This window comes from Gasterosteus aculeatus, chromosome 11 (assembly GCF_964276395.1).
Source record: "Gasterosteus aculeatus chromosome 11, fGasAcu3.hap1.1, whole genome shotgun sequence".
Taxonomy (NCBI): domain Eukaryota; kingdom Metazoa; phylum Chordata; class Actinopteri; order Perciformes; family Gasterosteidae; genus Gasterosteus; species Gasterosteus aculeatus.
The window spans coordinates 10,118,371-10,133,938 of NC_135699.1; the positions used below are offsets into that span (position 1 = coordinate 10,118,371).

At 43.7% G+C, this 15,568-nt stretch overlaps 1 protein-coding gene across 1 annotated transcript; it reads left to right on the top strand.

The window, feature by feature from the left end:
- Window positions 1-2,866: 2,866 nt before the first annotated feature.
- Window positions 2,867-13,380, top strand: hs3st3b1a (heparan sulfate (glucosamine) 3-O-sulfotransferase 3B1a). The gene is made up of 2 exons (XM_040191917.2): window positions 2,867-4,274; window positions 11,596-13,380. The coding sequence occupies exons 1-2, from the start codon at window positions 3,772-3,774 to the stop codon at window positions 12,212-12,214; spliced, it is 1,122 nt and encodes a 373-aa protein (XP_040047851.2). The 5' UTR covers window positions 2,867-3,771; the 3' UTR covers window positions 12,215-13,380.
- The last annotated feature ends 2,188 nt before the right edge of the window (window positions 13,381-15,568 follow it).

Here is a 15,568-nt window from a genome sequence, read left to right on the forward strand (position 1 = left end):
CAATTGTCGGTCCTTCTGGTGTTTCCACTTGTTTGTTCTTTCTGGGACAGAGAGGCAGATGAGATCATCCATCAGTCCACTTTACACTCTAATGGGCTCACGTACCGGACATCTGGAGAGGTTCCTCCAACGGTGACTTCAGCTCAACGTAATGTGTGTATGCTTATTTATGTGTTACTACACGTGCACGTTAGACCTTGCCACAGATTGTGCTACACAGAGTGTGTTATGCCCAAGAATACATGAGTGCTCACAAATGATTTCCACTTAAGTACAGTAGTGCTGAAAAATGTCTACTTCAGTGACAAGAACTGCCAGGTTGTTAGCGGTACCATGAAGTGATTGTGAAGGCCGTTGGACGATATGAGCTCTTATTCGTAGAAACACAGCTTTGGGCTTTCTTCTCTTAAAAATGAAACAATGAAGCAACCTCTGTGTGTGAGATTTTTACTTTCACAAAATTAGAAATTGGCTCCGTAATAGAAGACTGACAAACCAAACACACAACGGTTAGATCGGGTTGCATTTGTTTATACTGTGGCTTTACGATACGGCAGGCGACACGGTATCAGTGTGTGTCCTGACGCAAGACTTTATTAGACTGTCTGGTTTTCATGTATGAGCTGCTGTGTGTGTGTGTGTGTGTGTCATCTGTTTAGGCTGCGCAAGAGGAGTGTGTTACCACGGTCCAGTCCATATAAACGGGCTGAGGATGTGTACAAGAAGTCAAGCATTCCCCTCAGCGTCTCCGGTTTACATCCCGGTGAGATGACACAGTGTGTGTTTATGTGTGTGTGTGTGTGTGTGTTTGTGTGTGTGTGTGTGTGTGTGTGTGTGTGTGTGTGTAAAAGTTGTTGTCTCAGTGCAACATGAAGCAACAGGTGGAACGAATCAGCACACAAAATTGTACTGGAAAATCAGTCTGCTTGTGTGTGTCCTTTCTAAGGTGTCTTTTCTTCTTACTTGATGTAAAATCATACTTTCAAGACTGTGAATCTTCTGAAAGTCTGTCAATCCCCTCCATGCAGACAAAAAGGAAAAAAGGAGAAAAATGTCTAAATCCTATGTCCACTTTTTAAAGGTCTAATCTAGTGTACATGAAAACTTATATGTATATTATAAAATGATATCCAAATTATTTAAATAGAATTACTCAAATGATCAAATAAATGAAACCTTCAATGGCTGTGACACTAAAAGAGGGTTCAGAAAAACCTCAGCTCATCTTTTCATAATCCATAATAATCTACCAAAATCAAAAGTTTTCACTATATGTTTAGTAAACACAAAACACAGTCACATCTCACATTTAATACCGAGTTAAAGCATCTGCTCTACCCAGTCACAATACCTGAGAAGAATATTTCTACTATTAAAATGCTGCATAAATATCCCTGAAAATAAAAAGCAATACATCATACACACATCAAGGAGTATATCATAGTTTATTACATGAGCAGCAGTGAAGGGCAGATTAACTCCCTCTATCCCTGATAACCATTTAAAAAGCAAATACATTGTGCAACCAGCTGGATAAGAAAATGTCATCATTGATTTTTTGGACATTCATTAGTCAGGTAGGGTGGTGATACTACTCCCTGCAACATTCTTCATACTTTTACTTTCCCTGGATACTTTCGCACTTTTGTTTTGGTTTATTTCACTTAGATTCAATATTCTTGAGTCAGTGGAAAAAAAATATTTTGGTTCTAGTGAAGAAACATTCATTGTTTAAACTACGCTGTTCATCCGGGCTGTGCTCCATTCGAGTGCTCCGGTGTGCTCACACTTGGCAAATACTTTGTTTGTGACTAATACTTTGTCACGAAAACGACAATTTAGGCAAACATGGTGTTATTTCAAAACAAACCCATTTGGTTATATCTACCGATAATGAAGTGTTACTGGGAGCTGTAAGTGTACGAATAAAGCGTTATGGAATAATCTGTTAACGACATGGAGTGTTTTGGACTCCTGGGTCACCACAAAGGTAATACTCTAACAGCACCTGAACCAAAACGACATGACAGTGTAGCTGCAACCAAACCCCTGGATCCAAACAGGTTGTCTTGTGCTCATGGACAGTGGAAATTCACCCATTAGGATGCGAAGACACACACACACATCATATATATCATACATAGCAGTGTCTGGTAGATGAGATAAGGGGCTTAAAGGAGGGGGGGCAGGGTTGTCTCTGGTGAAACTCTGACTGACATGGCAGCTCTGGGGTAATCCTGCTAATCCCCTGCTAGCTCAGGGGTGCGCTGGGGCTGAAGGCCTTTGACCCTGCGTCGTGAGGAGGTGCTAACACACACACACACTCACACACACACACACACACACACACACACACACACACACACACACACACACACACACACAATACAAACACAAAGTTTTGGTGGCATTTCCGAAAGTCGTGGACAAACATCTTTTTCGCCAACATGCCCCTAAATAGTAAATTATTAGTTTGTGTTTACGTAGAATGGTGTGCTCACATTGTTTGGAATGATTACAAGGAGCATTAAGAAGGATTATGAGGCCAATTCACTCTGAGTCAGTGGACCGTTCGTCCATCAATACCAGGAAAAGCGTGAAGCTGTTAAAGAAGCAGATCATCCGTGACACTTAAAAAAAAAAACTCATGTCGCTTTGTATGCATCCAAAGCTGGATGCAATTGAATACACAAAAGCACATTTAAAGATGTAAACATGCAAGTAGAGATTTCTCAGTTGTTATGGGCTACTCACTGTTGATTGTTTTAAAATATGTGGAAAGAAGAGCACTATTCTTTATGTATGTGTTTAATATTCGCCAAATGTGATTAAAAGTTAAAAAGGCATCAAGCTGAAATTACAGAACACAATAAGTTTTATTTATTTTTTCAATAGGACAGCGGAGAAGAACTGTACTCCTTGTGCTCCTTATCTAATAATCAAATCAACATTTTAAATGCAAATTAAAACGAACAAAAATTTAAATATGAAATTGACCTTCTTCTTACTGTTATCCAGTGTTTGACATTAAAGGCTGTAGTTATGCTCAGATTGAAGGGATTTCTATCGTCCCCTGGTAGTCATCCGTCCACCGGTGTTTCTAACAGTAAAAGTAGTGCTAATGAAGATGAAAGAGACAGAACAGGCTTTCAAGATAAAGGTGATGCTAATGAGTATTTTGCACAGTCCAGCAAATCACTGCAAGAGTAGCCCACACGCGTCGAATACAGACCAACAACACAAGATAAATAAAACATTCACAACAAGTAGGCCTTCACAATTGAACGTATTACAAAATAGTGAAGAGAATGGATTTACCCAAACACTTTGTTGAGGTTATTTTCCTAAAAGGCGCCTAACCAGTTTTACTTTGAAAGGCAGTGCCGGAACAGGTTTCTGATACTGCGGCGCGCTTGATGCTGTTGCTTTGATAACTTGGTGCCGCTTGTGTGTGTCGCTCACACACCGAAAGCAAGTGATGGGAGACCGACTCAGTCCCTGACGTGCGCTATCGCTCACCTGGCGGTATTCTCATTGCATCTTTTATTTGACTGGTTCTCGACATTTTGCGTGTGTGTGTGTGTGTTTTTTTTTTTTTTTTAAATCCAGAATAAAAGACACCCATCATTTCTTCCAAGCAGAAAACCCCGATGTCGGCTGTACTGTGCGCTTTGGGCACCGGTTCCCCAGGATCTCAGTCAACGGCAGAGGAGTGAGGAGCTTTTGCCAAAATGCCTGTTAACCGGAATATAACTTTCCCACAGTGGTCCTATGGAATATAGTCCGATTTCACACAATCTACATGTTGTGCCATCACCCCACGTGAAAAACAAACTCTTCGTCTTCTGCATAATGCTGTCCCTCTGGGTGTATATGATTTATTGCTGTGTCGGCTACTGCTCGTCGGTGCCCGACCTGACGACGTACGGCTCGGCGAAGGCACACCGCAACGATTCGGAGGCGGGCGCGCAGGAGCCCGGGTCCTCTCCGGGGGCCTCCAGGGACTTGCTGAATAACGAGAGCGATCCGGACAGCCGGGGAGAGGAGTGGGATGAAACGAGAGGCGAGGCGAAGCCGTCGGACGACAACGCCGTGTCGGGTTTCCCCGACGGGTCGGAAAGTAAAAAGTTCCCGCAGGCGATCATCATCGGGGTGAAGAAAGGAGGAACCCGCGCGCTGCTGGAGTTCCTGCGCCTGCATCCAGACATCCGAGCGGTGGGAGCGGAGCCGCACTTCTTCGACCGCAACTACGACAAGGGACTGGAGTGGTACAGGTACCCCCCCCCTCTACCGATCCGTACTGGTTAAATAAAGGAAGTTAGGTGTATACAAGTTGAGAGAATGAAAGGATCAGGCCTATTTACTGTGAAATGCTATTAAATGAAGTCCTGCAGAATGAGTTTGATGTTTGCAGGGATTTATGTCCACGAGATTATAAAGAGCAGAACCAAAACATTTCTTTTTTGGTATCAACCGTAAGTCACATTGCACGAGTCTGTACGCATAAAATTTAACACATCAGGCAACTTTTCTCATGTTCATCTGCAAAACACTATCGATTTCCTGCTTGTTTGCATGACCTTCATCCCCTCGGTGTTCCGGGGGAATGTCTCTACACCCGTCCTTGGATTGAGACATGAGGTGTTTTTTTTGGACGAGGACGGGGCCTCATGGTACAAGCAGATTTGACATGAAAGAAAGAAACAACTCTTAGTTTGGTGTTGGCAAGTTACATCACGCCTTCATCCTGGAAACGTCCAGCGGCGTGGTATTAAGAGATCCAGGGTGCTCATTCAGTGGCATTTATTTGTTTTGATCTTTAATCCAAACAGACCGCAACGTCGAAGGCAGAAATCCAGGACCTGAGGCAGCTTGTCAGCGTCAGACGTAACATTTGAACTTCTATTCTCTGTCACGGCAACTGTACTCTTTATCATTGACTCAGCTGCACAGTTACGCAACGTAGTTTCACACGCGCTGGAGATACATCACAAACACACTCGTGGAAATTATTGATCTAAATAGTTGGAAATGGTATGACGTGCAATGGCTTTTCATCAGAGCAACCTATTTGTTTATAAGAGATAATAAGAGACGCTTCAAGTGGCCGTTTGACTGAGACGAGGGATTAAATTAAAAGGCGATGTCAAAGCATGGAGACGTTTCAGAGCTTGCTCCGTGAAAGCTTCAATAGGGGAAGCGAAGCATTGTTCAAAGGACTCCTTGCCTAAGCTCCTTCAAGAATTTCCGGACAGGTTCGGCACATTTTCGGATGATCAGTGTGTGGAGAGAGGTCTTTTGTCCATCTCTCAGCAACGAGAACATATTGAAGTCTGATTTTTTTTTACTATGACGTAGCTTTTCTGAAGGAGTAGTACGTCTTGACCGTGAGTAATGTCAAAGGTGAAGCTGAAGCCATCATTTAAGATGGATACTACGAAATGTTACGTAAGTAATAGTCAATTGAGACGTGCCGACGCGAGCTTTTCGCGGTGGTGGCTTGTGGATGCGGAAAACTGATTCATCTCGGGAGCTGAGTCGAGCTTCTTTCCTAGAGAGGTGATGTGGCTAATTAAAATCACTCGGCTTGACTTGGCACAGTGAGAGCCCTGCGCCATGCCCACTTTGACCCCCGTGCTGCAAGACACCGTGACATCGAGTTTTTCTGCATTTTATCAGTTTGGTAAACCTTTCCTCCAGGCTGTTCTACGTCCTGCATGCTCATAAGTCGCTCTTAAAGATAAGCTGAAAGCAAACTGTTGCCCCCCCCCCGGACTAATGGCGTGCGGTAACTTGGGGAGAGGAGCAGTCTGCCGGGTGGGCTTATCAGCTCCCGCGGTGGCATTGAGTCGTGCTCACGCCATTTATCTGCAGTGATTTCCCATCCCGCTGGAGGCCCCACACAGCAGAGGGCCCCCCTCGCCCAGCGGGACACAAAACCACATTACAGCACGTTGTCACCCAGCGGCAGGAACAGAGCCCCTCCTTTCTTCAATGACGCCACCAACTTCCTCCCACATGTCTTGTGCCTTATATCAAGGACGTCTGACTGATACACTGTAGATGTGACTTAATTGCTGAGATAGTTTTTTTTCCTCTTGAGGCTCCATCCATAGAACAATGAGTGGCCTTCTTACTAACCGACTAAGGGAGTCACTGAAGACGGTCTAATCCTCCTTAAAACCCCAGGGAGGCTTACTGCAGGCCAGTGGCAGATAGAGGGCAGTAAATTTAAAGTGAGGCTTTAGAAATAGCAACAGTATTATTGAGCTCAATGAAAGGAGATGCCGGAGAACCCCTGAGGTCTGCATTAACCCTGACAATAAAAGAGCAGACAATTAGTGTGAAACATGTTTTCTCTGCCTTCACTTTGTATGCAAATGTGCTCAGAAGGGTGAAAGTGTCCTTTGACGAGGCCCAGCAGGAGTCCATCAGAAAGAGCATTCATTGGAACCTGCTTCGAGAAAAGACCCAAACACAACGCTTTAGGCCTAAAAGTTGACTTTTCACAGATTTCTGTCTGGAATAGTTACGTTTTCCCCCAAGAGAAGGTTTGTTTGAGTCCGCTGGTGGAACTGCGCTCACTTAACACTTTGCTGCTCGTTGGAAGGACGCAAGGGGACCGGTGTGAGCGAGAGAGCTCTCAATGTGCTGTAGGTACGTCCCCCATCCCGCCAGCAAACACAGACGGGAAAGGAAGGGAATACCGCATTGATAATTCAAAGCTTCAAAGATGTTGTTTCAAACATTCCTAAAATATCTCCACTCACCATGAAAACCTGCACTCTAAAAAAAGTTATTCATCTGTTTCTTTCAATGGACTGAAATGATTATGACGTTCCAGAAAAGTCTACTGGAGCTTCATTACTGGTAATGTGCACCGTCCATTTCTATTGAAGAGATTGAAGGTTTAATTTGCTCCAACAACCCCCTGGGCTTCAGCTTCAGGCAATTTGTCAAACCACAGCACTTATTTCAGCACTTTGGAAATACAGAAACAAAACATTCTCACTCCGTTATATCCCCTTGAGTTGTTGACTCATTGCTCTCTTTTGTAGCATCTTCAGAGAGAATGTGATGTTTCCTGTTTCTGTCTCTGCACTGTAGAGGCTCACTGACAACAACTTGAGAAAGCCCCACTCTGCCTCGTCCATCTTTGGTTTGCATCTCTGATGTGTTGTTTGCGTCTGCTGGGCCAGCATGAGTGTCTTATAGGAAATTATGTCACATTATATGCAAACATAAGGGGGTTTCTTTGCCCCATTATATGAAAACTATCACCGTAATTGTTCATGTTACCAACAATGCCCATATTCTGATAATTGACCAATGTTTTCCAACTGTGTTGCTCTGCTCTTTACTGATGTATTAATTATGCTGTTGGCAGTGTTGCCTGTATTAGTAACAGAATATTGCAGTAGTACATTCATAATAATACTAATAATAAGTAATACATATAATTTTATTTTGAGTTTTTTGGTTACACAAACACATAAGTTATGTTCACCTGCAGTTAATTTATTCATCCACAATTCCTACCATAAACTGTGCTGAAGCTCACTCAAATTACATGAAGCCCCTTTGTCACACTATTCAGAATTCGTTAGTCCTGTTTGGTAAAAGATTACTCTCATAATACTGTTGGACTAACGACTGTTTGAAATGAAGTTGAAATGGATGCACCACAGCTACAGGTATTTCATTTCCTTCTTGCCACCTACGATGCCACAATTCAACTCTCCTTCTGACAGTTTGGTCGGAGAGTTGCGCCTGTTTTTTGTAAAGCCACTCAGGCTTTTTAAGTAGCTATATTGTTAAACGATCCAACTCAATATTACAAGCTCAGAGTGTGAGTGTGACAAAGTGTTATAAAACTCCCAAACATTTTAAACTTATGCTAGCGATGTAGTGACATGTTCCGCACTTAGTTACTCACTATTTAATGTTTTTGGAAAACATAGGTAGTTTTGTTTCTTAAACCTTACAAGTGTGTTTGTTTGAATTGGGTTTGTCCTTTATTTAATCTTTCAAAGTCAAGGTTTGACCTGTTGACAAAAAACACCTGGCGGAGTCACTCTCCTGCTCTGTTTGACTTACCTCCATATTTCCTCTAGAAATATACATTTGTTAACACGCTTGTTGAATCAGATGCTACAAACCACCTAAATTGATTTTGTGAGTCCTGTGATTTGTTGCTGGTTTCTGTTGTTTTAAGGCTGACAGCTGTGTGTGGGAAGCCAGAATATCGCATGTCCTGCTTCTCCTCCTGCTCTTCTTCCTCTTCCTCGTTTCATCAGACTGGGCCTGTCTCCCCTCAGGCAGCCCGGTGGCCTTGAGTTCTGCATACTGACAGTATTAATGAAGGATGGGAAAAGGGCTTTGCACTATCACTGACGTTCAGGAATGCCGTTGAGATACCGAACGCTGAAGGTCCTGAGCAAAACGGATGATAACATGAGAAGCTTTCTTCCTTGATATCTGCGTAGTAGTCATCTCCTTATAAGTGGCTGCATACCACCACCTCTCATCCTGTCTTGTCAAATGATTCCCACAGTAGCTGAACCTCTGCAGTGCGAGCCTTTTTTTCTTTCTTCTTCTGTGGCAGTGCCATCATGCCACAGTGGTGAAAGGCAGAAACATCAGGATACACAAGGTGTACGTCGGAGCTTTCTGCACCCTTCTTCATCTTTTTGATGAACTGGGCAGCGAGGGGGATCATCGTCTCACAGCGACTTGCTGTATCCCAACCTGTATTTGAACCTGCCTCCCGATAGCAGTGGAAGTAAACCCGGCACCCGCCACGCTGTCTACCCACAAGCCTCTTTAATGGACGCACCTGACTTACACAGCAGACATAACACTGGCAAATTATGCACCACGCCACTCCTGGATTAATATCAGTCTGCAGGCCGCTATAGGGGTGTCTTATCTCCTGCTGCTGCTGCAGGGAATATGCAGACGCAGCATCTAAAGTTGCTTGTGACTTACAACACAGACTTAGGCTTCTAGGTCAGAGGGGTCGACCGCATCCTCCAACCTGGTGCACCTGATTCCATCTAATCCTCCCTTTGCACCTTCCGCGCCTTCCTCTCTCACTTTATCTCACTCCCTTAACAGTCTTGCTCCCAGCCGCCCTCTGTTGTCTGCTCAACCCCTGCTGCGCTCCTGCGAGTTTAACAGGACAGGTTAGAGGGCAGAGGATGTATATGTGTGCCATCGATATAGACGCATCTTCAGTGCACCAATTATATGGTGAAACTCTTTAAAGACCCCCGGCTTTATGACTTGACGACCTTCTTAGGTGTCATAGTGTTAGAGTGAAGGAGCTTTTTTTTCAGCTTCATGAAGTCAATAGAAACTCGCAAACTTGCAAACAAACGAAGGGGCAAAAGTCAGCGCGCTGTCGCTCGGTTCTAAAAGGCGACTGTTTAGCTTTGGAATGCCTCGGGGCTGAATGAAGCCGCCGCCGCCGCGTAGCTGATTGATGAATGAGGATGCACTGAAAGCTATTGGTTGCAGGCGACATTGTTTATTAAGCAGAACAAATTGTGAAAGCTTGCTACATCTGCCCCCCCTCGGGCCACTCTCTCACTCCCTTCTCTATCTCTGCTAAGATGAATAAAACATGTACTTCTCACACAGACTGTTTTGCTCGGGGACTAAGGGGAACCTTTGATTTGTACAGTAGTACGTTTTTGTGTCCCTCGAAGCCCCAAGGAGGGCCCCCGGCGCTCCTCTAAAACCAAGAGATCCTGGCAATACTGGCGGGGTTTCGGATGGATTTGTTTGTTTCTTTCACACCTGTTTTACTCAGGGAGTGAAAAAAGTGGAGTAAATGTCTGAGACCCAGGGCCTCCATTGAAAAGAAAACGCAGAGGAGATTAGGTTTTAAAATGGCAAAAGAAAGAGAACGACTTTATTTCACCAACAAGGAATATGTGAGGCCTACGTTTCCTATAATCACTAAAGCTAAGCTGTTTTCTAACACATACACGTGTAACATAAAAGCTGCTGGATTTGGTAGAAGGATATTAAAGCACCTTGTGCATGCATCAAAAGATGCTTCAAAACGATGCAAAGACTTTAACGACATGGCGGCTCTGCTTTCCTGTTTGTTTGATTTAGATCAACCGCTCACCATTACAACCTGAGACTTGAAGAATTTGACTGACTTAAACCATAATGAGGCTGTTGGGGGGGCTGTTTCTTGTGAACACCTAACACCACACAATAGGTTATATTTATTTCAATCCACTTATGTAGCTGGAAAAAAGACATCTGACACTGTTCTTGCTTTAAAGGTGTTTCTTTAATCTGTACAACATATATTATATAGCAGGGAGCAAAATGCTACTTTGATGCATATAAACACTACGCCTCTTAGATCATCTTTTCATATGAGAGGAGAAAATTTACATTGGTGTGATGATGTATTCTCAAGCATTGGTCCCCAAGAATATCTATAATTTATTATTGTTTCTACTTATTTCTTTATAAGAAATGCTTTACTTGCAAGTGTTTTTACACACAGTTTAACAATTAAGAAATTTTTCATTATCACAAGTTTATACTTTTATTTACATGTCTGTGTTTTTTTTATTGAATTACACATTCTACATGGTGACGTATTGGTTGGATGATGAACTTTTTCATCTAAAATGCAGTTCAGATGCAACACGACCTCATGAACCCGTATAGTGTCGCTGAGTGAACTCCGCTCTGACACAGTCTATGTTTGGCTTAGTGGGTCCATCACTATCCATCATCTTCTTGGATTAGGTCTCATTGTCGCGGCTATGTATCTCTGTACCGCTCTCCTTCTCTCTTCAGAGACAAACCAGCCACGCAACCAGCCAACAAGGCAGTCAACCAGCCTCTAATGCTCCACCGTGTTTGTCCTAATCCCCCTTGGCTCACTTTATCCAGCCATTATCCAGTCAGAGATGCAGTTAACAGGCTATATTCTGATCAACCAGAGCCATCCAGGGTGAACAAGAATATGGAATCATGGGAATCATAGACAGCTGCATTTTCTCCCGAAGGAATGTGAGGCTCCTCCAAATCCCCCTATTTTACAAAACATTTCCAGTTATGAGAAGAAAGGTGCAGTCGTGGTCGTCTGTCTCGGCACGAAGCATAATGCTGCCTTTTCACAGTTAAACCGTTCTTTGTATAATGTAATGAAGGTGTGGAATATTTCAATGTGAGGATTAGAAGGGGATTGGGGTCTTGAGGTGGATGATAATTGCATCAGCAGGGCACATGAAGGTACCTCTTAAGGGTTTGTATTTAGAACCTGTCATGAAGTGTGCACTGTGCTCACACGCAATCACAGATGATGGATAGGACACCTGCTTTACAGCTCCTGTCACCTCAGGTACACTCACAGACTCGGTTCATGTCCATCATGGAGTCCAGCATTGTCTTTTTGATGATGATTGCTCTTGCCTGACAGCACTTTAAACTCGCCATGGAGCTGCTGTGTCAGTGTCTACCTCACTCTCCTGTAGAATACAAAATGGTACAGATCTACTTTGTACGCCAAATAAAAGCGTCAGAGCAAATATGAATCGGTGTGTTTGTGTCCCCTTTTAGGGAATTGATGCCCACGTCAGCAGAGGGCCAATTGACCATGGAGAAGACCCCCAGCTACTACGTCACCAAGGAGGTCCCCGCCAGGATCTACAGCATGTCGACGGACACAAAGCTGATTGTAGTTGTGCGGGATCCTGTCACCCGGGCCATCTCGGACTACACCCAGACTCGCTCCAAAAAGCCGGACATCCCGTCTTTCGAGAGCCTGGCCTTCAAGAACGCCTCGGCGGGTCTGATCGACACCACGTGGAGCGCCGTTCAGATCGGCATGTACGCCAAGCACCTCGAGCGCTGGCTGCGGTACTTCCCCGCCGGGCAGCTGCTGTTTGTCAGCGGTGAGCGTCTGATCAGCAACCCGGCCGGTGAGATGGCTCGCGTCCAGGACTTTCTCAGGCTCAAGAGGGTGGTCACAAAGAGTCATTTTCACTTTAACCCAGCGAAGGGATTCCCCTGCCTCAAGAGACCGGAGTGGAACAGCAAGCCCCACTGCCTGGGCAAAACCAAAGGCAGGACCCATCCCAACATTGACCCAAAGGTGGTGCAGAGGCTACGGGACTTTTATAAACCCTTTAATAGTGAATTTTACCGGATGACTGGCCATGACTTTGGCTGGGACTGAGAGGATAACTACAGACTCATGCCGGTCTCTTGTCTGTGTTTTCCCTCTGGAGATATTGCTATACAGTGTATGTACATTATTTGGTGGATGTGTAAAAAGTCTAGAAGTCTATTTTATGATAATTTATTGTTATTGATATTAACTCACTTAGTTGCCTAACCAGGTTCATTCGAGATCTACGACACGCTTCATGTTCCAGTTTCAGTCCTCATTGAGTACATGAACCTTTTTACAAAAGCACAATGTTAACACGGGTATTATGAGGGTCAGCATCCTTCCGGATGTTTTACCACTTGTGGCTCTTTTACTTTTTCTTTGGCATCACCTTAAACTGAACGAGATCCGGCCTCACAAACCACCGGTAATATCCCCTTAACATTTGCCTGACCCTCGGAGGTCCAGGGACCCACTTAGCCAGGTCGATACTGGCCTCAGCTGATCCAGTGCTACTTGCCAGGTGGATCAATACTGTAATAGCTCCTCATCATGTCAATTAGACCTGAGTGATGGCACTGCCTTGATCTCTCCAGCACCGCAATAAATTATGGATCCACTAATGGTAGTAACTTCATGGTTCACCTCGGAGCCAACTTCAAATTAATATAATAAGGTACGTTTACACTGCAATGTTTTGACTTAACTATTTATATTATTTCTACAAAGGAATTCTGATCAGGCAGCAGTCGAGGGTCTGGCGCACAGGCATCATAATGTCTGTCATTTATTGCTCTTTCCAAAAAGAATATGATTCACATGTTTCAATCGCACGCATTGATCTGCTCTGAAATGGCTTTCATGGATCATCTCGTTCAGGTGTTTTTTTTTTTTTTACCACAGGTGATACTAGATGTGATAAACCAACTGAAATAAGCCTCTTTGTATCACCTACATTCAGTCATAGCTGAGAAGAATTTGAAAGAACCAACAGTGGGCTTCAATTTACTTTATTATATGGTTGAGTTTTATTCAACCTTAATAGACAACATTTTTGAACAGTCAAACAGACATCATTCCATAATAATAAACCGTTTTGATGTAGCGGCACTATTTTGCTTCATGCGTTGCTTTACAAACCTAAATGTAAATGAAGCAGGTTCGGTTAAAAAGTGAATTAGATGCAATCATGTCATTTTTTTGAAGTAAGAAATAAATATGTTTTATCAAAACCAGTCGCTTATATCACTATATTTTATAATGTTGAACTTGTGTTACTTGAGTTTATGCACAACCCCTACCTTACCTTCATAAGTTTAGAGATAAAGTACTGCAAAGGTGTGCTGCTGTGTCTAATTCACCCTGAGCTGGCTAATTAGCACAGCGGCGCTATTCTGTCTATGCTGTCTCAGCCCCCCTGCTGCCGCCGATGAGTGGGTTTTGTTGCTATGACCCCCAGAAACGCACAACAAAGTCTCAGGTTTCTCATTTGGAAGGACGCGACATGAAAAACACTGCCATTCCTTTTTATGTCCCTGCGTGACGCTGAACCCTCGCCAATCCCCCAAAATGAAGTGAGATCAGGTTTCAAGCTGCTGTTTAAATGTGTTTATCCGGCTGTGAACTGGAGGTACTTTTCCCCTGTTGGTGTGCCGAAGCCATGACCTGAAGCAGAAGTAATCTAGCTCATTACGTTGCTGGTGATACAATATTCACTCTGTTGCACATATTTATTTTAATGCCAAAAGCACTATAGCGTTATGTCAATATCGTCATGTTTCAAGGACTGTCTATGTTACACGAATCAAGCGACCCGTCCCGACCGTCAAGCAGCACTAACTAACCGCATGGCGAAAAGGTTATGGTTCAAGCGAGGTATGAATCACTCTATTAACAAACAACCTTTATTTAACTCTGCAGCAAAGCACCCTCATTTACCTCGGGCTGCCAGAGGTGATGAAGCCAGTCTCCCTGGTGGCGGGCTGGTAGTCTGATCACTCACAAAGCGCCTCTCGGTGCAATTACAGGGATAGAGGAGGGCTGCTGTAATTGCTAGGCTCCCAACGGGGGGAATTGCTGTTAGCGCGCATTCCCTCCGGCCTGTCGTAAGGGATGCTGCTGTTGTTCTAAGGTTGAGAAGAAGAGCAAAATAGGACACCTGGCGGCCCTGAACGTAAAGCGACTTCACGCGGCTACTAAGCAGAGCTGCTTAGTAAAGCGACGGAAAGTGGAACTTCATACATCAGCAGATAGTTAGGTTAAGATGACAGAGTGGCAGATGTTCGGAGATTGGATTGGGTGCTCGGCAGCGGGATGAAGCATCACCTCCTAACGATGTCACTGAAAATGTTTCATTACTAATAAGATGTCACTCGTGCAATACGGGAGTCACACCTCTGTTGGTCTTGCGGGAATTACTGCAAAACAGTCATCTGCTAAACATTGGATTCTGACGCTGTGAGGTCAATAATTCTGCCTTTATGTGGCATTAACCATACAATTAACAACTCAAAGAAAGGATGAAGCGGAGGAGAGCCATCAGCTGAGGTCAAAGTAGAAATATCTCCGCTACACGGTGCAGAGAGGCGAAACCTAAAAAGAAAAATTAAGTCATTTTGGACTTTTGGACTTTTTTTTACTCACTGACATTTGTGGAATCCTGCTGAGAGTGAAGGACTAATCTTTCTCTATATATAGAGATCTCTATAATATCCTGGCTACCTTCTCTGAAATCTAGCACCCAAACCAGTGGTTGAATTGGTTTAAGGGGTTAATGAGACAATTGCCTTCCTTTCTGGCCCTCTTTTATTTCACATTGTCCAAACCTTTAAGCCTAATCCGATAGGAAGGGCTAGCATTAATCTGAGACAGTAGACTTGCAGTTGACATATATGTGCAGACATAGCTAATCCAAAGCTAATCCGTCCTCCGAAAAAGGCCTCCTTGTCTTGTCTTGACCAACGTCATTAAATTGTAACACCGACTACAACATGAGATGAGAGTTTATGTTTAAAGATGAGGCATATGTCCTCACTTTGTCTCAATGTGCTTCTCACTGGCAGGATCCAATGCAGTGAATGTTTAATCGCATCTGAAAACCCCCCATTTCTCAACAGGTTGTCCCTAAAATAATAAGGGAGGTTTCTAAGGAAAGGAAAACGGAACTGTTGTTTAGTACAATTAATTTGCCCTTGTGGCTATAATCTCACCAGGGATCGGTGTATTCACATTACAAAAATGTAAATGAATATTTAAAACGTGTTGTGAAGTTTATTCAACGGGCTGAGAGGGAGGATTAATTGCCTCGTCCCATCCAAGCACTCAATGTCACACATTGTATAAGTGAGTGCTTACGGTGATCCTGATCCGTTAACAGCACTTCATAGACGTAATTCCCCTTGAACATAAGAGCTGTAGTAC